Source organism: Sinocyclocheilus rhinocerous, unplaced genomic scaffold (assembly GCF_001515625.1).
Source record: "Sinocyclocheilus rhinocerous isolate Xijiao unplaced genomic scaffold, SAMN03320098_v1.1 scaffold306, whole genome shotgun sequence".
In the NCBI taxonomy this organism is placed as follows: Eukaryota; Metazoa; Chordata; class Actinopteri; order Cypriniformes; family Cyprinidae; genus Sinocyclocheilus; species Sinocyclocheilus rhinocerous.
Window position 1 is genome coordinate 423,979 of NW_015662161.1, and position 18,543 is coordinate 442,521.

Genomic DNA, 18,543 nt, shown 5'->3' on the forward strand with positions numbered 1-18,543 from the left:
ATTATTATTATTATTATTATTATTTCTGCAGTTTAGCACCATCTGCTGTCAGAGGGTGAAAGTGCGCTTTCATCCAGAGCGTCTCTCACATGTTCCGCCATGTGCTTCTTGTTTACTCAGAGTGTGCACACGTCTTTCATGCAGCATACAGCAGTGTTGTGCATTTTGACCAGTTTATGGGAAAAGTATTCTTAAAATGCATTAAAAATTCTGAATAATTTGTAATATATAATTATTCACGGTATTTAGAAGTGCCCACAATAACAATATCGTGCATATTCATTACCGTGATATATCGCATTACCGAATACTGGCACAAGTCTACACTCAGATTCCATGTGTGCCTGCTGATAAGAAGAAATCTGAAGAGTCTCACCTGTCCAGCCAACTGCACTGGAGTTATACCTCCATCAGGGCCTGGTAGCTCCTGCCCTGTCTGGACACTAATTGAGATTTTGTGAAGAGGAGAGTAAAGGAAAAGCCATTAATGAAAAAGCTCATACACTAAAATAAATCTAATAACATTTCAGTCTAATAAACGAGACCATTAACTCACTTGTTCATGACCATAGGAGACATTCCCATGTTGTTCTGGACCACCATTTTATTGATTCCTTTCAATGCAACCATCTTTGCTTTCATTATGGGGTCTGTGATAGCATCAAAATCTGAATAAATCAATGGAAAAGTATGCAAATTTAAGTAAATTATAGTCAAGTACACATTTTGCCACATGCAAAACAGAGAAAGGCCTAATCTCGAATCAAGGAAGAACAGAATTAGATCTTGTTATATTAGCTACCCCTTACCTATGTTGGGGAAGAATGAATCACTGGGATGCTGTCTTATCATAGCTTGCATTTGCTTCTGCTGCTGCTGCTCCTGTCTCTCCTGATCCAGGAGGTCTTGGAGAAGGAGTGGTTGCTCCTCCAGAAGCAGTGGTCTGTTCTGATTGCCTTGCTGTGACAGCATTGCCTGTTGAGCAAGAATACTGTGTTGTTCCCCTGAGAGTACAGCATCCTTTTGATCCATACCAAAAATATGGCTTTGTTGTTGTTCCTGAATGGAGCCTGGGACTTCTAATGTGCTTTCACCATGAGAAGACACCAACGATTGGTCAATACTGAGGCCAGTATCCATCCCCTGCACTGAGAAGTTTCCTTGCCCCAGCATAGTGCTACTGAGTGACACTGTAGCTTCCTGACTTGGTGGGTTGCCTTGTGCTGATGAGTGTTCCTGCTTCTGTGATTCACCTTCTGGTGGTACATTGACCAGCATGCTTGAAAGCACTGGAGTAGCATCGGGGTGAATTCCAGACTTTGGAGCCTGTAAACTGGCATCAATATCACTTTCAAAGCCAGCTTGATTAATGGCAGCACTATAATTTACTTGATTCTTACAAGATGTGTCTCGGGACAAGCAATCTTTAATTCCATTTTTGCTATCCTCCTCTGTTTTCAAGGAAACCAACACCTGATCCTGAGGAACGTCTGGACTGATGTGACCTTGAGACTGAGCAGTTTTGTCTACTACATCCTTCGCTGTTGATGTCGAGCATGATGATGATGAGCCATCAAAACTATCAGTCTTTTTCTCAGCTTTTGTCTTTTGGAAATCATACGTCTCAGTGTGGTCTTCTATTGGATCACTGAGATCCAGGTCCTCACTAAGATCTAAATCAGCATCAGCATAGGCAATTATATCAAATTTCCCAGATGTTAAGAAGTCAACTAGATGCAGGTCATTCGTTTCAAGATCTAAGTCCTTTCCATCATCTGGATCGAGATTTAAGTTCTCTAAATCGGCATCCACAAGGTCCTTCACCTCAACATCTTCAAGGTCCTTCACAGCAGATTCATCAGTATCGATTTTCTCCTCAGGTACTTCATTTGTGGATAAAGGGACCTCAATGTTTTGGACAGCAGATGTAGCAGCAATACTTGTGAGTAAGGGAGCACTGAGAGTCTCACTGGAAGCAGGTTGACTTATAGACCTCGTCAGGGGGATTTGTGGATGTCCAGCTCTCAATGGAATATTGGCTTGTTGTAAATTCCCCAAGCTGAGAGATGCCTGCATCTGTGTATTAGCTACCTGAGACTGATTAATTGTTGTGTCCATTGGCTTTGGAACTTGATTGAAGGGAAATCCAATTTCTTGGCCACCCATGAAACCTGGGGGTCGTTGCTGTGAGGGCAATTCCATTCGATTTCCCTGCATAGTAGGAGCTCCAAAGGGAAGCCGAAGTCTGCTATCTGGCACTCTGTGTCTCAGTTCTATGAAAGGCTGCCCCATGATGTTGTGCTGTTGCACATGCATGCCACGAGGAGGTAAATGTGGGGTTACTAAGGGGTTGCCTCCTATTGATTTCCCCAAGTCCATAGACATGGATCTTCTCATATGTGGATGAGCTTCAATTATTGGGTCGTGCATCTGATGTGGTCTTGGAGCTGCTATAGGACCTTGGACATTAGGAGTGAGGGGCATCCTAAAATCAACAAAAGAACATAATATTTGCAGTGTTTTTGAATAACATTAGTCCCTACATTTCATACAAATGTTTTAAGGTATATAAATTCACCCACCTTGGCCCAAGCTGCCTTATATTTGAGTCAGCATCCGCAGGAAACTGTGGTATAGGAAACTGGCCTTCAGGGAAATGCCCCTGTTGATCTCCTGGGAATGGCCCATGGAATCTCTGAGGGGCTCTCACAGCTCCTGGACCAGGATATGGTGGTGGTGGGCGATTAAAAATTTCACTCTGTTGGCCTGTAGACTCCAGACTCCAATGTTGAGGGGTTCCTGGAGGCATGGTCAGAGGATGATCCTGTTCACCCTTATCTTGACGTATGGCACTCTTCTGCTGTTGCTGTTTGAGGATCAGCTCTCGAATACGCTGACGCTGTAAACAAATTAACATTGTGTTAATTAGCGTTGTACAAGTTATATATTGTAACTAATACAGTGCACTTCTTAAATAGAGTAGCAATGAAATAAAACCACACCTGTCTGAGTCTTTCCTCAGCTTCAGCAAGAGGTACTGTTTGAGCTTCAGTGCTGGGCTGGCCCATGGGGTGGGAACTCCTACTATGTACCAAACCTTGTTGTTCTTTATTTTCTCCACATTGAGGATGTGGAAGCATGGGGGCCTGCTCAAAAGGGTCATGGATGAGAGTCTGATTGGGTCGACTGGATATTGGCTGAGATAAGGTTTCATCTGTCATGCCCAGATGTTTAAGGGTCTGAGGTCCATGTTTTGTTGGACTGGCAAAAGAGTTTTGCATCAAGACTTGAGGAGGAAAGAATGGATCTTGATTGGCCATGGGCCCAGGTACCAATCCCTGTCCGACTCCTCCAGGATGAGGTGTTCGTGAGGGATGTGCACATGCATCATTAGGTAATGACTGGGACCTTCCCAATGACTGTGCGTGAGGATCAGGCACTACAGGGCGTGGCAGTCCGGGGGGTTGACTAAAAGGATCAGGAGTCCTTTGGTGACTTGGAGACTTGGGGAACCGGTCTGCCATTCCTGGGCGTGGGGTCCCAGGGGGTTGAGCGTAAGGGTCCATTGACATAGGGGACATTATGCGGTTTTGAGTCTGCTGCTGAGAGGGTTGATTCATCATGACCGGATGACGAGATGCAGGCTGCTGAGAGTAGGGTTCAGGGTCATGTGGTCTAGGTGTGCCTGGCATTCTAGCGTATGGGTTAGAAAACGATAGAGATGGGGCAAAAGGGTCACTCGAAGGTCTTGGTGTAGCAGACTGTTGTCCATAGGGATCACACTGGGAATAGTCTGGCCGAGGGGTGGAAGGGGCTCGAGCATATGGGTTACAGGAAGGCTGGCGTGCCATTGGCCCAGGCTGAGAAAAAGGGAGGGTTTGGGGCTGTCGTGAAAGCCTCTGATTTGCATAGCCGTCACCTACTGCAGGACGAGGAGTGAGCGGAGGCTGTGCATAAGGATCGTTCTGTTGATTCTGGGGAAATGATTCAGAAGAACGAGGGGGCATCATTGGTCTTTCGAAGGGATCCCCACTTGCTCTCCGTGCATGCATTTCTGCATATTGTTCCTGAGCCTGAGGGGGTGGCATAGGGGTTTTAAAGACCTGGATGGACCCTGATTCATTGCTGCCTGGGATAGGAGTGAGTAAAGGACGAGCATATGGGTCTGAGAGTATCATCCTGCCCTGGGGCATCCTCTGGTAGGCTTCCTTTCTCACAGACACCCTAGAGAATGGATCATGGCTTGGGGAGCCAATAAGATGCCTCCCTTCCACTGTCTGACTTGCTCTGGGAGGGCACATAGGTTTGAGAAAAGGGTCTGTAGCTCCTGTTGGCCTTGGGGTGCCTGGGGGCTTGGCATAGGGGTCATTACATATGGCTGTTGGAGAGCCAATTGGCTCTGAAAGACCTCTGGGAGATTTCCCTGATTCCGAGTTACGGCGTGGAGTTCCCTGCCCAGTAGGCGGTGGTCTGGGTGTGCCTACCATTTTGGTGTAGGGATCCCAGGGTGAGGATGGTCTGGAGCCAGAGGAGCTTGGGGAAAACATCTGAGGGCTCTGTGGCTGAGATCCTGAAGATGGGGGTGGTGGATGAGGGCGCAAAAAGACGTCATCTGGGGAACACGATGTCGGCGTGCCGGGCAGCTGTGACTTTGATGAACTGGGCTGCTTGGGAGACATGTTCCCACTGTTGGAGTGCACAGATACTGGACTATTCAGGTGACCAGAAGAGTCATGCTCAGATTGGCTGATTGATGGAAGTTGTTGCTGCTGCTGCTGAAGTTGTTCATTCTTCACCTGCTCAAGTTTCTGTGTAGCTTCGATCTTAGCTTGCTGCCTACTTTTCTGTCTCATTTGCTTCAACAGTAAGTGAAAAAAAATATAATAATTATTAAATAATAAGAAAATGTACCATGTGTGATTTATTTTAATTACATAATCTATTACAATTGCAATTAAATTAATTGAATAGTAATACATTAAGCTAACATAAATATAAATTCTTTATTTTAGAGTTTAAAACTATTTTTCTGTCTTTTGACAAGCTTAATTAATTCTTGGCAAAAGGGAACACACAGATGTAATTCATTTAAAGTTCTGAGAAGTTCCTAAGATGTCTGAGTTTATGCATGAAGAAAATGTCACATTTCAAACATTTTTCATATTCCTTTCCGCCCTCTCAAGTAAAGAAATATGCTTTAGTAGAGTTTATTTTGAAGGCTGCTCATGCAAACATTAAAAACTGTAGCACAAAATGCAGTTGTGACTAGGGCTGTGACGATAACCGCATTACCGCGGTAATGAGATGCCGACCGCGGTGTTGAGGTCATAACCGTCATCACCGCACTTTTTTTGCAAGGTATTTGCAGGAGGAAGCTAGAGGTCTGCATTCCCGCGGGACATGACCAGATTTCTTGTGACGCGGGATTAAATTCCCGAATAAAACACGGTAGCAGTCGGTAACTCTGGTGTAATTTGAACGGGAGCGGGCGGTCTAACAATATCCCATTCCCGACGTCCTTTCAGAACAGCATATATGCGCTTTACTCACTCTTATCGACCACCGGTACAGACTGCGCTCAGGACTGTTATGCACGCGCCAGGCAGAGAAACCCACGTCAGGCAAGTCTTCTCAGGGATGTTAAATTGTTTGGTTAAAAAGTGATTTCATTTCGCAATGACTACAAGCCAACGGTTTTGTTCATATTTTGCTTATAATTTTAAATTACACTTTTCCTACTGTGTTGACAGCAAAATGTTAAAGGGGTCATATGATGTTGCTAAAAAGAACATTATTTTGTGTATTTGGTGTAATGAAATGTGTTTATGCGGTTTAAGGTTCAAAAAACACATTATTTTCCACATACTGTACATTATTGTTTCTCCTCTATGCCCCGCCTTTCTGAAACGCGTCTGTCTGCATTTGTGATTGGAGAAATTACGAACAACAAGTGCTACTCTACACTGCTCAAAACTCGCGTTTGAATCATCAGTGGCAAATCCTTTAAATGAAAACGTACTTACGTGAGTCAGAACTGCCGGCATTTTAGTCTAACGTTACTCTCCCAGGATCAGTAAACAGTCCTCCATAAAATGTGCTGCACACATCTGAATATTTGGGTTGAAGTGTTCTGGAACAGTGTTGTAAATACAACTTAATCACTGATTTGTAGTCGTGTCCTCTTTTGGAAGACCAAACAAAGTAGTTTCGCTTTCACAACGAAAAACACCAGCGGCCTAGCGTGAGCGAAAGCCCCGGCTTAGCGTGAGCTGAAGCCGGGCAAGAGTGAGCTGAGGCGGCGGGGTCGAGAACGGCGGTCCCGGCGAAGGAGCGTTGAAAACGGTGAGGGCCGATCCGGCAATCCACAGCACTAAGTTGATGTATTTCCTCAGCGACCAGCACGGATCAGCTCTAGGGATGACGAAGCGGATATCGTCCTCTTTTGGAAGGCCAAATAAAGTAGTTTCGCTTTCACAACGAAGCACACAGCGTCTTCACGACATGGCTGCAGCGTCAACAATACTACAGCGAGAATAAAAGTTACGTCTTCTTTCTTTGCGTGAACATTTGGGCGTTGTTATGCAAATCTTCCCACATAGTGATGTAGGTATGTGGGGGCGTGTTAGAACGAGCCGTTTTAGGTAGGCGTGGTTGACTCAACTTTTATAAAGAATATCTCTTTGGATTTGAGACTTTAGTCTTTGCAACTTTACAGATCTTCTTTATGCACCAAGAGCTTGTAACACTCCAAAGAGAAAGGAAAAATTTAAATCGCATCATATGACCCCTTTAAACGAATTTTGTATTTTGACAAGACGAATAAAAATAACAAATAAGCTTTTTTTTTTTGTACAACTTACATTTTTTATATTTTTTCTCTGCAACACTTTTTCCTATTGTGTTGACAGCAAAATGTAAAACTAATTTGATTCTGGACATGACGAAAAAAATAAATAAATTTTTTGTGCAGACTACATTTTTATTTGTTATCTCTCTCTCTCTTTCAGTAGTGGAAATTTAAATGTTAGATTCTGGAAACGAGATCTACATTTAGTGCGAACGGTCGGGTCAGGAAGAAAATTATTCTAAGCGGACAGCGGGTGAACAAAGAGTGAATATATAGCGGGAGCGGGTGGGTGCGGATACGGAATATAACCATGTACAGACTACAGCCTGATGTTCCCTTTTTATGTTGCAAAACCCAAATCAGAAAAAAAGCCTCTTTTATGTTGCACTTAAAAAAAAGGTTGTTATTATAAATGTAGCCTAATTAATAGTTAAATAATATTATTCAAAGTTTTAACAAGTTGCGTTTGGATGAGTGCGTTTATATCCACGGACTGTTACCCGAAAAACAATGTCTAAAGAAATAGGAATCGAAGTTTAGCACAACTCACCAGAACTAAGCAATGTTGGGGCATGTTGAGCTCGGCTTGTTCTTTCTGCAGCTTTCTCAGGTTGTTATTCTTTTAATAATTTATTGTACAAAGAATGGGTTACAAACAATGACAAAGACTGTTCCATAATTCCTATTAAACTCAAAAGATATCGAAAAAACAACAAAGTTATAGAAATAAATATTATTTTATGTTAATATTGTTAATATAATTTGCTGTTTTAATAATAAAGAAGACTACTTTATTATTATTCATTACTATGTTCATTTACAAGCTGCATGCATTCTTTATCAAAAGTCCGTGGCGGGGGGGTAGGTGCGATAAACCGCCAAACCGTGTGATTTGTTGCTTCAACACAACGGTAAGAAAAAATCCCATACCGTCACAGCCCTAGTTGTGACACATTTGTTACACGTTTATTGTTTTTAACGTAACTTCTATTATTCTGCAAACTTATTTGTCCACCACCAGACCAAACATGCATTAAAATAATTCTCATTGAAAAATAAAACTTGTGTCTCAGTTTTACAAATCGGACAAGTCAAAGACATAGAAATGTCATTTATATCATTTATTTGACAAAACCAAAACATTTCTGGCTGTCAATAAGTAATTTATCTCTTTTCCAAACAAATGTCTATAGAGGACTTACCTGTCTATACTTCCATTCTTGTTCATGCTCTGATTCCTTGTGCTTCAGTGGATCTTTGAACAGTAATTCCGGGTCCAGTGGTGGAATAGCAGGATCAAACACTTCTAAAGGCTGCTCTGGCTGAGGCGGCTGCCGCTTAATGGTCTCGTTGGACATCTGAACTTTGTTCATGCGCAGGGCTGCCCTGTTATCTCTGGCCTTTTGCTGTGAATGGTAGAGTGGTTGTGCAGTGTTGATATCAAAGAAAGACCATTGAAATTCAAAGGTTGCATAAATTTGCTAAAATTACATGGTTTTTAGACTAATTGTCTAAAAGCATTTTTATTTTAAGTGGCACTCTTTCACGTCAAGGTAATGTTCCCTTTAATCATATCTTTTGAAATGTATTTATCTCTTAGACCGTAATGAGCTCCTTGGGTCCAATTTATTCTTTTGACTTTGACCAACACTCAAGGGTCCCTATATCCTGCTGAAATAAATTCTAAAGCACTATTCGGACGGGACTAGTTTTCTAAACTACGTTTGAGTTTTGATTCTTATTACCTGACGTCTGTGATTTTCATGTACCAATTCGGACGAGACTAACATCTCCATGTTTATTATAGAGGCGGGAGGGTCTGTTTTGTACATCTGGGCGTCGCAGAGATCACGGGCTCTGTATGCGTGCATTGCGTATAGTAATTCGGATTGATTACCATAGTATAACCACAGTTTTACTACAAATGCCAGTGAAGTTATATGGCTAGTATAGCAAAACCATGGTTAATGTGTGGTTACTTTAGTTTAACAATTTAATTTTTTTTATTTATTTGTAGTAAAACCCGAATAGGGCTTAAGCTGGTTTATTCTGTTTAGTGGTGGCCTGATAGAACGGGTAGACCAGCATAGCCATGTTATTCACCAGGAAAATTGCAGCAGATACTGTGTAACTTACCACATATGGAGCCCGGTCCTGTGAACTTGCTTTTCTCCAGAGTTTTGCAATTTGTTTTACTCGTGTTGACCAGTCTGTAAGGTTATAACATAAAAATAAAAGTATCTATTAGAAGTATAACATTGAGGGATATTAAGAAGAGATTGTGTCCATTAAGGTCAACATGTAAATCTAAATATACCATATTAACTTTCTTAATTGCATTAATATATAAAATGTTAGATTTCATACTAGGGATGTCCCGTGCAGATCTCAAGGATCGGGATCGGGGCCGATCATTCATTTTTTGCTGTCATGCCAGTGACGTGCAGTACGTGTATTATGTCGACACTCGTATGCATGTGTTCAGCCATCATTAAAACCAAAAGAAGAAGAAACCAGTGAGGCCTGTTCTAGCTTGTCACACATGTTTGAGCTTCTGTGTTCAATGCATTTGATGCGCACTTTTGCAACGATCACATAATCATTTATCATTTACTTTTATCTGCGGTCAGACTATCTAAAACGTCGTTACCATAACGTGTTGCTATGGGTTGCGTCTTGCTTCCGATTTGACTGACAGACCGCCTTTCTGACACAGTGAGTTTCATGCTTTCTAACCATATCTCCACTTTTTTATCTTTATGTTGCAATTATTATGCTTATTGTATGCATAAAATACAAGAAGTTTACATCAGAAGTCCCATGTTCAATCAATGTCTTTATACAGTATGTGCAAATATATACATAGAGAGAGTGTATCTTATATATGTATACACACACACTATATAACTTTTACTCTCTGCATAACTCTGTATACATTGGATTGGTTTTAATAACTACTAGGAACACAAGGAATAGGACACACTAGGAAGTATCGGATCAGGACTCAGTATTGGCAGATATTCAATATTCAATGACTCGGATCAGATCGGATCGAGGGCAAAAAACCTGATCGGGACATCCCTATTTCATACTATAGTAAAATGGGTTCCGTCGTGTTGATTGTAACATATAGTACTTTATTGATTTTCAAAGCTGTATATGACAGATCATTTTTAAATCCCTTAGCTGACCTGGATATTCCTCCTTGAGGTTCGGGAAGTTGACATTAGTGTACAGGACCGGTGCGACAGTGGCAAGTTCTCCGAGCGTTTCTTCTTTCTCCCACTTCAGAGTGCTTTTCTGTGCGGTGGACATGGAGTCTCCCTCCACCTCAGAGGCAGCGGCTGGAGCAGAGGCCGAAGCTGAGCCTGTAGCGGACCACGGACCAGCAGTCTCCTGCGCTATCAGATTGAACTTCCTGTCCCTGTGCAGCAGATATAATAAATGTCATCTAGAAATACTGATTTAATCAAACTGTGCCGCAACATTTACACCTACTGAACAAGAGGAGACTAACATAAATGTAGTCTGTTCATTTATTTTTTAATCAATATTGTAATTTAGATGTGAGTGTGCATATGTATGAAGAAATATCAAGGCTGACCTAAGATTGTCTGAGAAAGGCATGCGCTGCATTGATGGGATATTTGGAGCCATATCAGGCCCTGCTCCAGGAGCAATTTGGGACTGTGAAAACTGCTGTTTGGGTTCCATCAAACCGTTCGTCACTGGCATTCGTGAAGACATTCCTGTACAAAAACATACCAATACAACTGAGCAACGGTGCATACAGTTCGAGCCATATCAGGCCCTGCTCCAGGAGCAATTTGGGACTGTGAAAACTGCTGTTTGGGTTCCATCAAACCGTTCGTCACTGGCATTCGTGAAGACATTCCTGTACAAAAACATACCAATACAACTGAGCAACGGTGCATACAGCAATCACAGTGAATGTAATTCAGTTTGATTCACCTGAGAACGAAAGACCTCATTTTGTAAAAACAAACAAAAAAGTGTTTACAGTAATGCACTTAAGGGATGAGTCAAAATGCCACAGACGCCATCGACTGAGCTTTTACAAAACCCAGAACATTCCGGAAAGGTGAAATGTGTGATTTTTGAAGAATGTGCAAATGTACAAATACCATCAACACCGAATTACAATAATAATGTCAACACAGGTTTCTTGAACGTCGCCACTGTCTGTCACTGGCCAAACAGAAAGTCTCAAGCAAAACTCCCCAAATCATGCTGGTTCAACAATATAGACTTCTTTAACGATGTCATGCAGGTAGCTGAGTACAAATTTTTCATAATCAATCAATTCAAGACTATTTCACTATTTTTGTTCTTCCTGGTTTTGCTTTATTTTCAGATGTTTGATTCAGTCGTAGGATTCCTATTACATCACTCTTCACACTGCTTTTATTCTTTTGACAAACTAAAAGACATAGAATGTAATTTGTATATATAACAAATGAAAGATATATTCTGATTGTACTGCATGTTTGCTTGTTTAGTTTGCTCAATAGCATGAGCTATGTCCACATGTAATACAAACAAGAACTATGCTTCCAACCACAGGTCAATGGCTGTAGTTCCAACCACAACTTTCCGATGCGGCTTGTGAATATTTGTTGGAAATATGGATTCAGGAATCACTGAATCACTGAACTATGCTGGTAACGATGGAGCTCGCAACCACAGTTGGCTAACTATGCTTTTGGGAAACCCACCCTTGGTAGAGACGCTCAGAATTGTTTCGATAGTGCCACACTCTTTTGGAAGTAAACCTATGAATGCTACACGTACAGTTGTGCATTAAAACCGGCATGGGAGTATTTTAACATGGAAAATATGTCAGACATCATACAAATGTTACTATCAAAAGACAACTGCTAAATTAGAGTCTTAATCATATCACTGAAACATTCCTTATTTTCCTAAACAAACCTGAGATAGGTTGGGAGGGATGTAAACCAGGGCCTGCGGGACCTTGCAGGGTTTGAGCTCCCTGGATCTGTTGAGGCATCTGAGGAGGTTGGCTGGTGCTGGGGCTCAGGACAGCTGTGAAGAGATCCTCCACATCCTTCCCACCAAGCTCTGCAAGGAATGGGTCAATACTTACAACATATCGAATGAACGAGTTTCACTGGCAGTTGGTGCTTTGAGTTTATAACCTACCTGGTATTTTGTAGAGTCTGCCGAGTATTGATTCTGTAAGGCAGAAAGATTCAGTGTTCACATTTAGATGTTTCAGTAACAAGTATTACTATTCAACAATGCATACATATGTGATATACAGACCATCAGTGACCATCTTGTCCAGTTCAGGGCTGAGAATGCCATCCAGTGGCTCCTCGGGCACCTGACGTGGGTGAGTTCGGCCCAGATGAGTTTGAGATGAAACAGATGCGTCTTCTGTAAAAGGAGCAACATCCAGACCTATACAAACATATACACAAAAACACAAATAATGTCACATCCATCACAACAAACTAAAATTGCAAACCGTGGACCATGTGTCCTGAAATTGGGTTAGTCATGGGTGATCTTTAACACTTTCCCTGCCACTGACAGAATTTTGTGTCTTTCTGTGTTTTCACTATTATACGGTACAAGGCGTTATTACACATCTTCTGAGTACTGAATGTTTGGACTAAAATACGGTGAAAAATCAGAAACAAGCGATTGCATATGTAAGCAGATGCATATGTAAAATAACTTGATCGTAAAGCATTAAACAGCATGTAAATCAAAACTGCCTAACGTTACTGAATGAAATGTCGATCCGGGAAGTGGTTTTGAACCGTGCAAGCTTTGGATGTGATGATGGACTCAATCTACTCCATCTATGTTTTGATCATCATTCTGAATCTGATCCAGATGCAGTCTTTTACAAAAACGCGATTTTCCCAGCTTTTTGTTCAAAATGTTGCTTTAAAAAAAGAAAAAGAAAAAAGAAACTTACCAACATTCAAGTGTTGATAAAAGGTATATAGCTAGAATTAAAACATTTAAAAAAGCAGAGGCCCTTTTTTCTTTTGACATACTGCATGCTCATACAACAAAATATTCTGGCGGCCTTGAAAATTTTCTGAAAATGATCAAAAATGCTGACAGTGGCTGGCATTTTTTTTCTTCTTCAATATGCTGGCAGGGAAAGGGTTAAAAACTGGCATTTTTATTCTTTAATTCACTCTCACTGTGTTTCAGATCTGTATAGCTCTCTTTTGTTTGTTTCGTTTGTGGATCACAAACGAAAGTCAATGGGGTCCCCAATTGGGGACAGACAGTCATTTTTACAGACAAAGCGGTTTAAATATTCTTCAGAATATCGTGTTCTGCATAAGCAAGTCATACAGATTTGGAACAACATGAGGGTGAGTATATGATGACACAATTAAAATTTTTGGCCGAACTATCCCTTTAACATTGAACTAAAACTAAAAAGCAAAAACCAGACTAGAGCAGGTTGTGGATCTTGTTATATGAGTCATATCTGACATGGACAAAACTGAATAAATAACCTGTGCAGCAAATAATTCAAATAGAAATACTACTATGTGTTCTGAGGGAGGTCAGACTGCCTCGCCTTCCAAGGCTGCTTTTACAGCAGGGATGAGCTCGACATCTTTCACAAATTACTAGGGTTGGTTCCTTTTCATCAAACCAAGGACTCAGTGGATGTCGCTGGAGCAGTGCCCCTATTCTTCACTCATCCATTCAAGTAGAGGCCCTGACTGCCGCTCACGGGAGGACAGTCATTCATCTACGCCTTCGGTTTTCTGAAACGCCTGTCTCTAAAACATCTCAGTTCTGTGCTGGTATAAGAGCAACGTCCTTGACTACAACGGTTAGCCCAGCGCTGCATTGCTGGATCATTCTCGATATGCTAGGTAATGTAAACTAATTGGACTGCATGGTGCATAATGTTTGGATTCAGGTGCAGTGTGCATTGTGGGTGATATGTCAAAAATGGAAAAGTAAAACAAACGTTCCCATAAAATCCCAGAAAAAGCAAGTAACTTAAACATGATCATGAGCTCTTACCAAATGATGAAGGAGAGTACTCAACTTGGAAAGGGCAAAAATCAAGACCTACAAAGATCCAAACCAAACACAATGAGGGATCAGCACCATGAAGAGAGAAAGAAATATTGTACAGATGATTCATACACAATGTAAAATAAAATGAGTTAAGAATGAAAAATATGGAAATGCCCAAGAAAGTAATATAATGAAAAGACAATCAAGACCATCTCTTATAGATAATTAAATATTTAGACATTAAGCTATTTATTCATCTATTTTCAAGAAAAAGCTAATTAATATGTGTAATTATTAGGTGTGGAAATTTGTGTGCATCAACAATGAACTGATTTCAACTGAATAATGACTGTTTACTATTGTCTTTTTAGAGCTGCTTTACAACAGAATTGAATTTTGTTTGTATCACTGAATCACTATTTTCTTGTTCAATTTAAAGTTGCTTTGAAATAGCGCTGTCAAACGATTAATCGTATCCAAAATAAACGTTTTTTTACATAACGTGTGTGTACTGTGCATATTTGTAATGTATATATAAATACACACACATGCATGTATATATTTAAGAAAAATATTATGTTTACATATTAAATCTATAGGAATATGAATACATACATGTAAATATTTTCAAAATATATACTGCATGTGTGAATATTTATATATACATAATACATATACACAGTACACAAAACAAAAACTTTTATTTTGGATGCGATTAATCGTTTGACAGCACTACTTTGAAACAATCTGTATTGTATAAAGCGCTATATAAATAAAGGTGACTTGAATGACTTGAACTCAAAAGCAAAAAATCTACTTCACACTACTTTCATGTCTCTCATGTGTCAATATTTCATTCAATTCAGTAGCCAAGTATTCTGCGGTATAATGTACAGTAAGACAGTTATTATGGCAAAATAAACTGTATCCTTGCATACAAATAACATTCAAACTGCAATAAGTTTACAGGAAATATGAGTGAAAACGCAAATTGTGCAATAATGGAATAAAACAATTTTCACAGACTTTATGGGCAAACTTTTACATATGAAAAGTTATTTTTGCCGCCGATATGTTTGCATTAACATTTCTACGAATGACATTATTTCATTGATGGGTGATGTTTCACTTGTTTTTGATAATTACTTTTCGCCATAGAAAGAATGCAAATGATTTTTGTTAAACGCCCCATCTGGGTTTGATTGATGAATAAATTAGACAGTCTTAGACAGAAGTCTTTCTCCATTTACTAAGACATGCATACTGGGGACTCCGATCAGTTCCAATCAACTCTGAATGTTTTTAGCTTTTCAAATTCACACAGAGAAAATTAAAATGTTATAAATGTCAAATTGACTAAATGTGTTAACGACAGCAAAAACAATTACCCGTGTGGATTTTATTAACTGCGTGTGTTACTTGTTACATTTTAAGTTTTATATGAACATTCAGTGATAAGCATAACTTATATCTATCATCTAAGCACACGCTTCATATCAATGTTTTTTCAAAATTGTGAGAAACAAATCCAGTCAAGTGAATCCACACTTACAATTGTCAGTGTAGTTAAAAGCTACACTACTTATTGAAATGGGAGGCCTTACTGTAGTTTAACTATGTTTGTACCTCATGAAGTTTATGTTCCCCAACAATGATAATAGTAGAACTAGAGAGCTGGAGCCCACGGAAAGGGCTCATCTGAACAGCAAACATGTGCTGTTATTTCTCATGTTTAGAGACACTCATAAAGGCCTACCGGACTCCTCAGTTTGCCTGGTATTAGAAAACATTCCCAGCAGCTCTGTGTCTGATTTCAGCTCTTCGGACAGGTCCACTAGAGGCTCCACAGAATTCTCTGTGGATGCGGATAAAGCAGGAAAGTGATTATAAGGGCCTAATGATTGTCCTCTAAGAAAGTGTTCTAAATTGTGCAGACAAATTTAAAGACAACATGAAATTGCATTTGCAACCCATTTCACTTTCCATAAGGGGACATTTCTGAGTGACTCTGCAAGACCAGGAATGTGTTGTGTTCTAAATTGTGCAGACAAATTTAAAGACAACATGAAATTGCATTTGCAACCCATTTCACTTTTCATAAGGGGACATTTCTGAGTGACTCTGCAAGACCAGGAATGTGTGTAAAGCAAGTAAATGCAGTCTATTTAAATTTCATGTTGACTTTAAGAGAAATAAATGTATAAATCAGACTGAGTATGAAGGTCATATGGAAAAAAAGACAAAAAAGAAAGAGACAAAAAAGCTGAGACAGACCGTGTGTGTTTGTGTGTGTGTGTGTGTGTGTGTGTAAGCACCAGTAGCGTGAGAAACGTACGTGCTGCTACTGCTTTCCTGGCCAGCGGTGCCACTGACGCACTGAGTGATGCGTATGACAATGGCTTCATCTGATTGGCCGGGAGCTGTTTCCTGTCTCGCTCATCCTCTAGCAGCCGTGTGGTTTCCTGTCTGCTCTGTTTGCTCTTATCCAGCAGGTCTTTCCCAAAAAAGGCCTCCTGCAAGAGAAGATTGTGGAGTCTGAGTACTTCAGAATTCTGTATAACACGTACAAAGTGACTGATTTGTCCATCTAGAAAAGGTGGATATGGGTTTAGAAAATTATTGGTTTCATAAATCAGGCATTAATCAAATAATAAGCGTTTTTCAATGGTGGATGGTGAATATTTAGAGAGCAGGGTAGTGCATGGCTAATAAATATAATACAATTTAATGATAGCAAAACATGCAGAATGTAAATAAACATTTATATTACAGAATATTTGAAAAAGAAACATGACCCACTTCTGTTAATCAACCAAATCTTACAAGATATACATTTCAGATTAATGCTATTTGTTTAAACTTTATATTCATTAAATAATACTTAAAAGGTTTCTACAAAAATATCAAGTAGTACAATGGTTTTCAATATTGATCATTATAATAAATGTTTCTTGAGTATCAAATCAGCATATAAGAATGATTTCTGAAGGATCGTGTGACACTTAAGACTGGAGTAATGATGCTGAAAATTCAGCTTTGCATCACAGAAATAAATTATATTTTAAAATATATAGCAACAGTAAACAATTATTTTGAATTGTAATAATAGTTCACAATATTCCTGCTTTTATTGTTTTTTTTTAAATCAAATAAATGCTTGAGCGGAAGAGACATTAAAACATTAAAAAAATCAAACCGACCTCAAATTTTTTAACAATAGTACATATTAAACTAAATAACCAAATTTGTGTGTATATATATATTATTAAATACATAATTATTATAACACTACATTATATAATACATCTTAAATTATTAATATGAATATTATTCATCTTAATCACCTATTGAATCAATTTAATATTTGCACGATTTTTTTTTTCCAAATTCCAGGGCTGAAAAACATAATATCATTGATGCAAAACGCACACACGGCGCTCCTACCAAAGACAACAGAAGTGCACTCTAGATGATCATGCCATTCAAAGCAAAACTTCTGAAGAGGAGTACTCAAATCACATTGTGCTGTTATCATTCGTAATGAAGGTATTGTTGACAGAGTATGTTTTTCGGCTACAGTGGAGATCTTCCAGATGGCTGTGTTTGTCTGAGCAGACAGTCTGGCAGCGTGGCTCTGGCTCTCAGATGGCGTTACTCTGCACTGACTGTCACGTTGTGGGAGCCCCTCGAATGAGCTCATGTTTCATCCCGGCGCGGACCCGCAGGACGCACGATCTACAGAGACGCAATCACAGGAACAAGCACGACAACAACATGCGTGCTGTAGCACACCGCCTGTTCTGTCACTTCAGCTCAGCTCACCTGACAGCTTCCAGCTCTGAGAAGCTGTCTGGCTGAGACACTAAAAGCCTCAATTTTCAATAATTGATTTGAAGTGGCTCTTCTGAGAAGCACCTTTAGGGTGGATTCTCTCAGAAGCTAGCGTGAACAGCTAGCATTAGCTCAACCAACCAACTACGTCATCATTCCCATCCCATCCGTTCTCGCTTTCTAGGGCACGGTGATATGATGGTATAATACAACGTGTGGCGGTATAGATTTTTCTGGATCTTTTATACAGTGGTAAATACATTGTGTGCATTACTGCTTTATGCTATTTACATGAGAGGGTGATACAGAAACATACAGCGGGAAGTGGGATGTGTCCCAAATAAGTCAAGATTAAGTACAGCACAAGACTAGTTGTTTTTACAGTTACCAAACAATGCCGCAATGTGCCACATTAATAGAGAATTCAAATGGCGTTTGTATATTGGCTATGTAACTTTGAATGTGGCTCATTCAAATACAATTAAGAGTCCGAATCTCTTGTTTTATAATAGTAGTATATTGATTTGAATCTGTTTTATTTACTTTAGTATATAACAATGATAAACTTAATTGGTCATGTTATACATTTTTTCTTTTGTTTTCATCCACTTAGACGTGTGCCGGTATTCGGTAATGCGATATATCACGATAATGAATATGCACTGTTTGAAAGTGTTTTGATTCTTTATTGTTCGGTCACACTTTACATTAGGGCTTCATTAGTTAACATTAATTAATTCATTAGTTAACAAACTGCCAATGAAAAATTCTTCTAAACATTTGTTAATCTTAGGTAATTCCAATATTTAATAACA

General features: G+C 39.7%; 1 protein-coding gene across 1 annotated transcript in view; it reads right to left on the bottom strand.

The window, feature by feature from the left end:
• The window catches only part of LOC107727489 (histone-lysine N-methyltransferase 2C-like), a 120,581-nt gene that overhangs the window by 24,644 nt on the left and 77,394 nt on the right, over positions 1-18,543 (bottom strand). Inside the window, exons 26-41 of the mRNA XM_016537362.1 lie at positions 16,233-16,410; positions 15,654-15,752; positions 13,901-13,948; positions 12,155-12,292; positions 12,032-12,064; positions 11,801-11,950; positions 10,452-10,596; positions 10,039-10,271; positions 8,984-9,057; positions 8,050-8,253; positions 7,398-7,466; positions 3,003-4,856; positions 2,583-2,899; positions 810-2,485; positions 557-668; positions 377-443 (exon numbers count right to left, since the gene is read on the bottom strand). Coding sequence (XP_016392848.1) covers positions 377-443; positions 557-668; positions 810-2,485; positions 2,583-2,899; positions 3,003-4,856; positions 7,398-7,466; positions 8,050-8,253; positions 8,984-9,057; positions 10,039-10,271; positions 10,452-10,596; positions 11,801-11,950; positions 12,032-12,064; positions 12,155-12,292; positions 13,901-13,948; positions 15,654-15,752; positions 16,233-16,410 — 5,397 coding nt within the window. The remainder of the gene's footprint in view (positions 1-376; positions 444-556; positions 669-809; positions 2,486-2,582; positions 2,900-3,002; positions 4,857-7,397; positions 7,467-8,049; positions 8,254-8,983; positions 9,058-10,038; positions 10,272-10,451; positions 10,597-11,800; positions 11,951-12,031; positions 12,065-12,154; positions 12,293-13,900; positions 13,949-15,653; positions 15,753-16,232; positions 16,411-18,543) is intronic.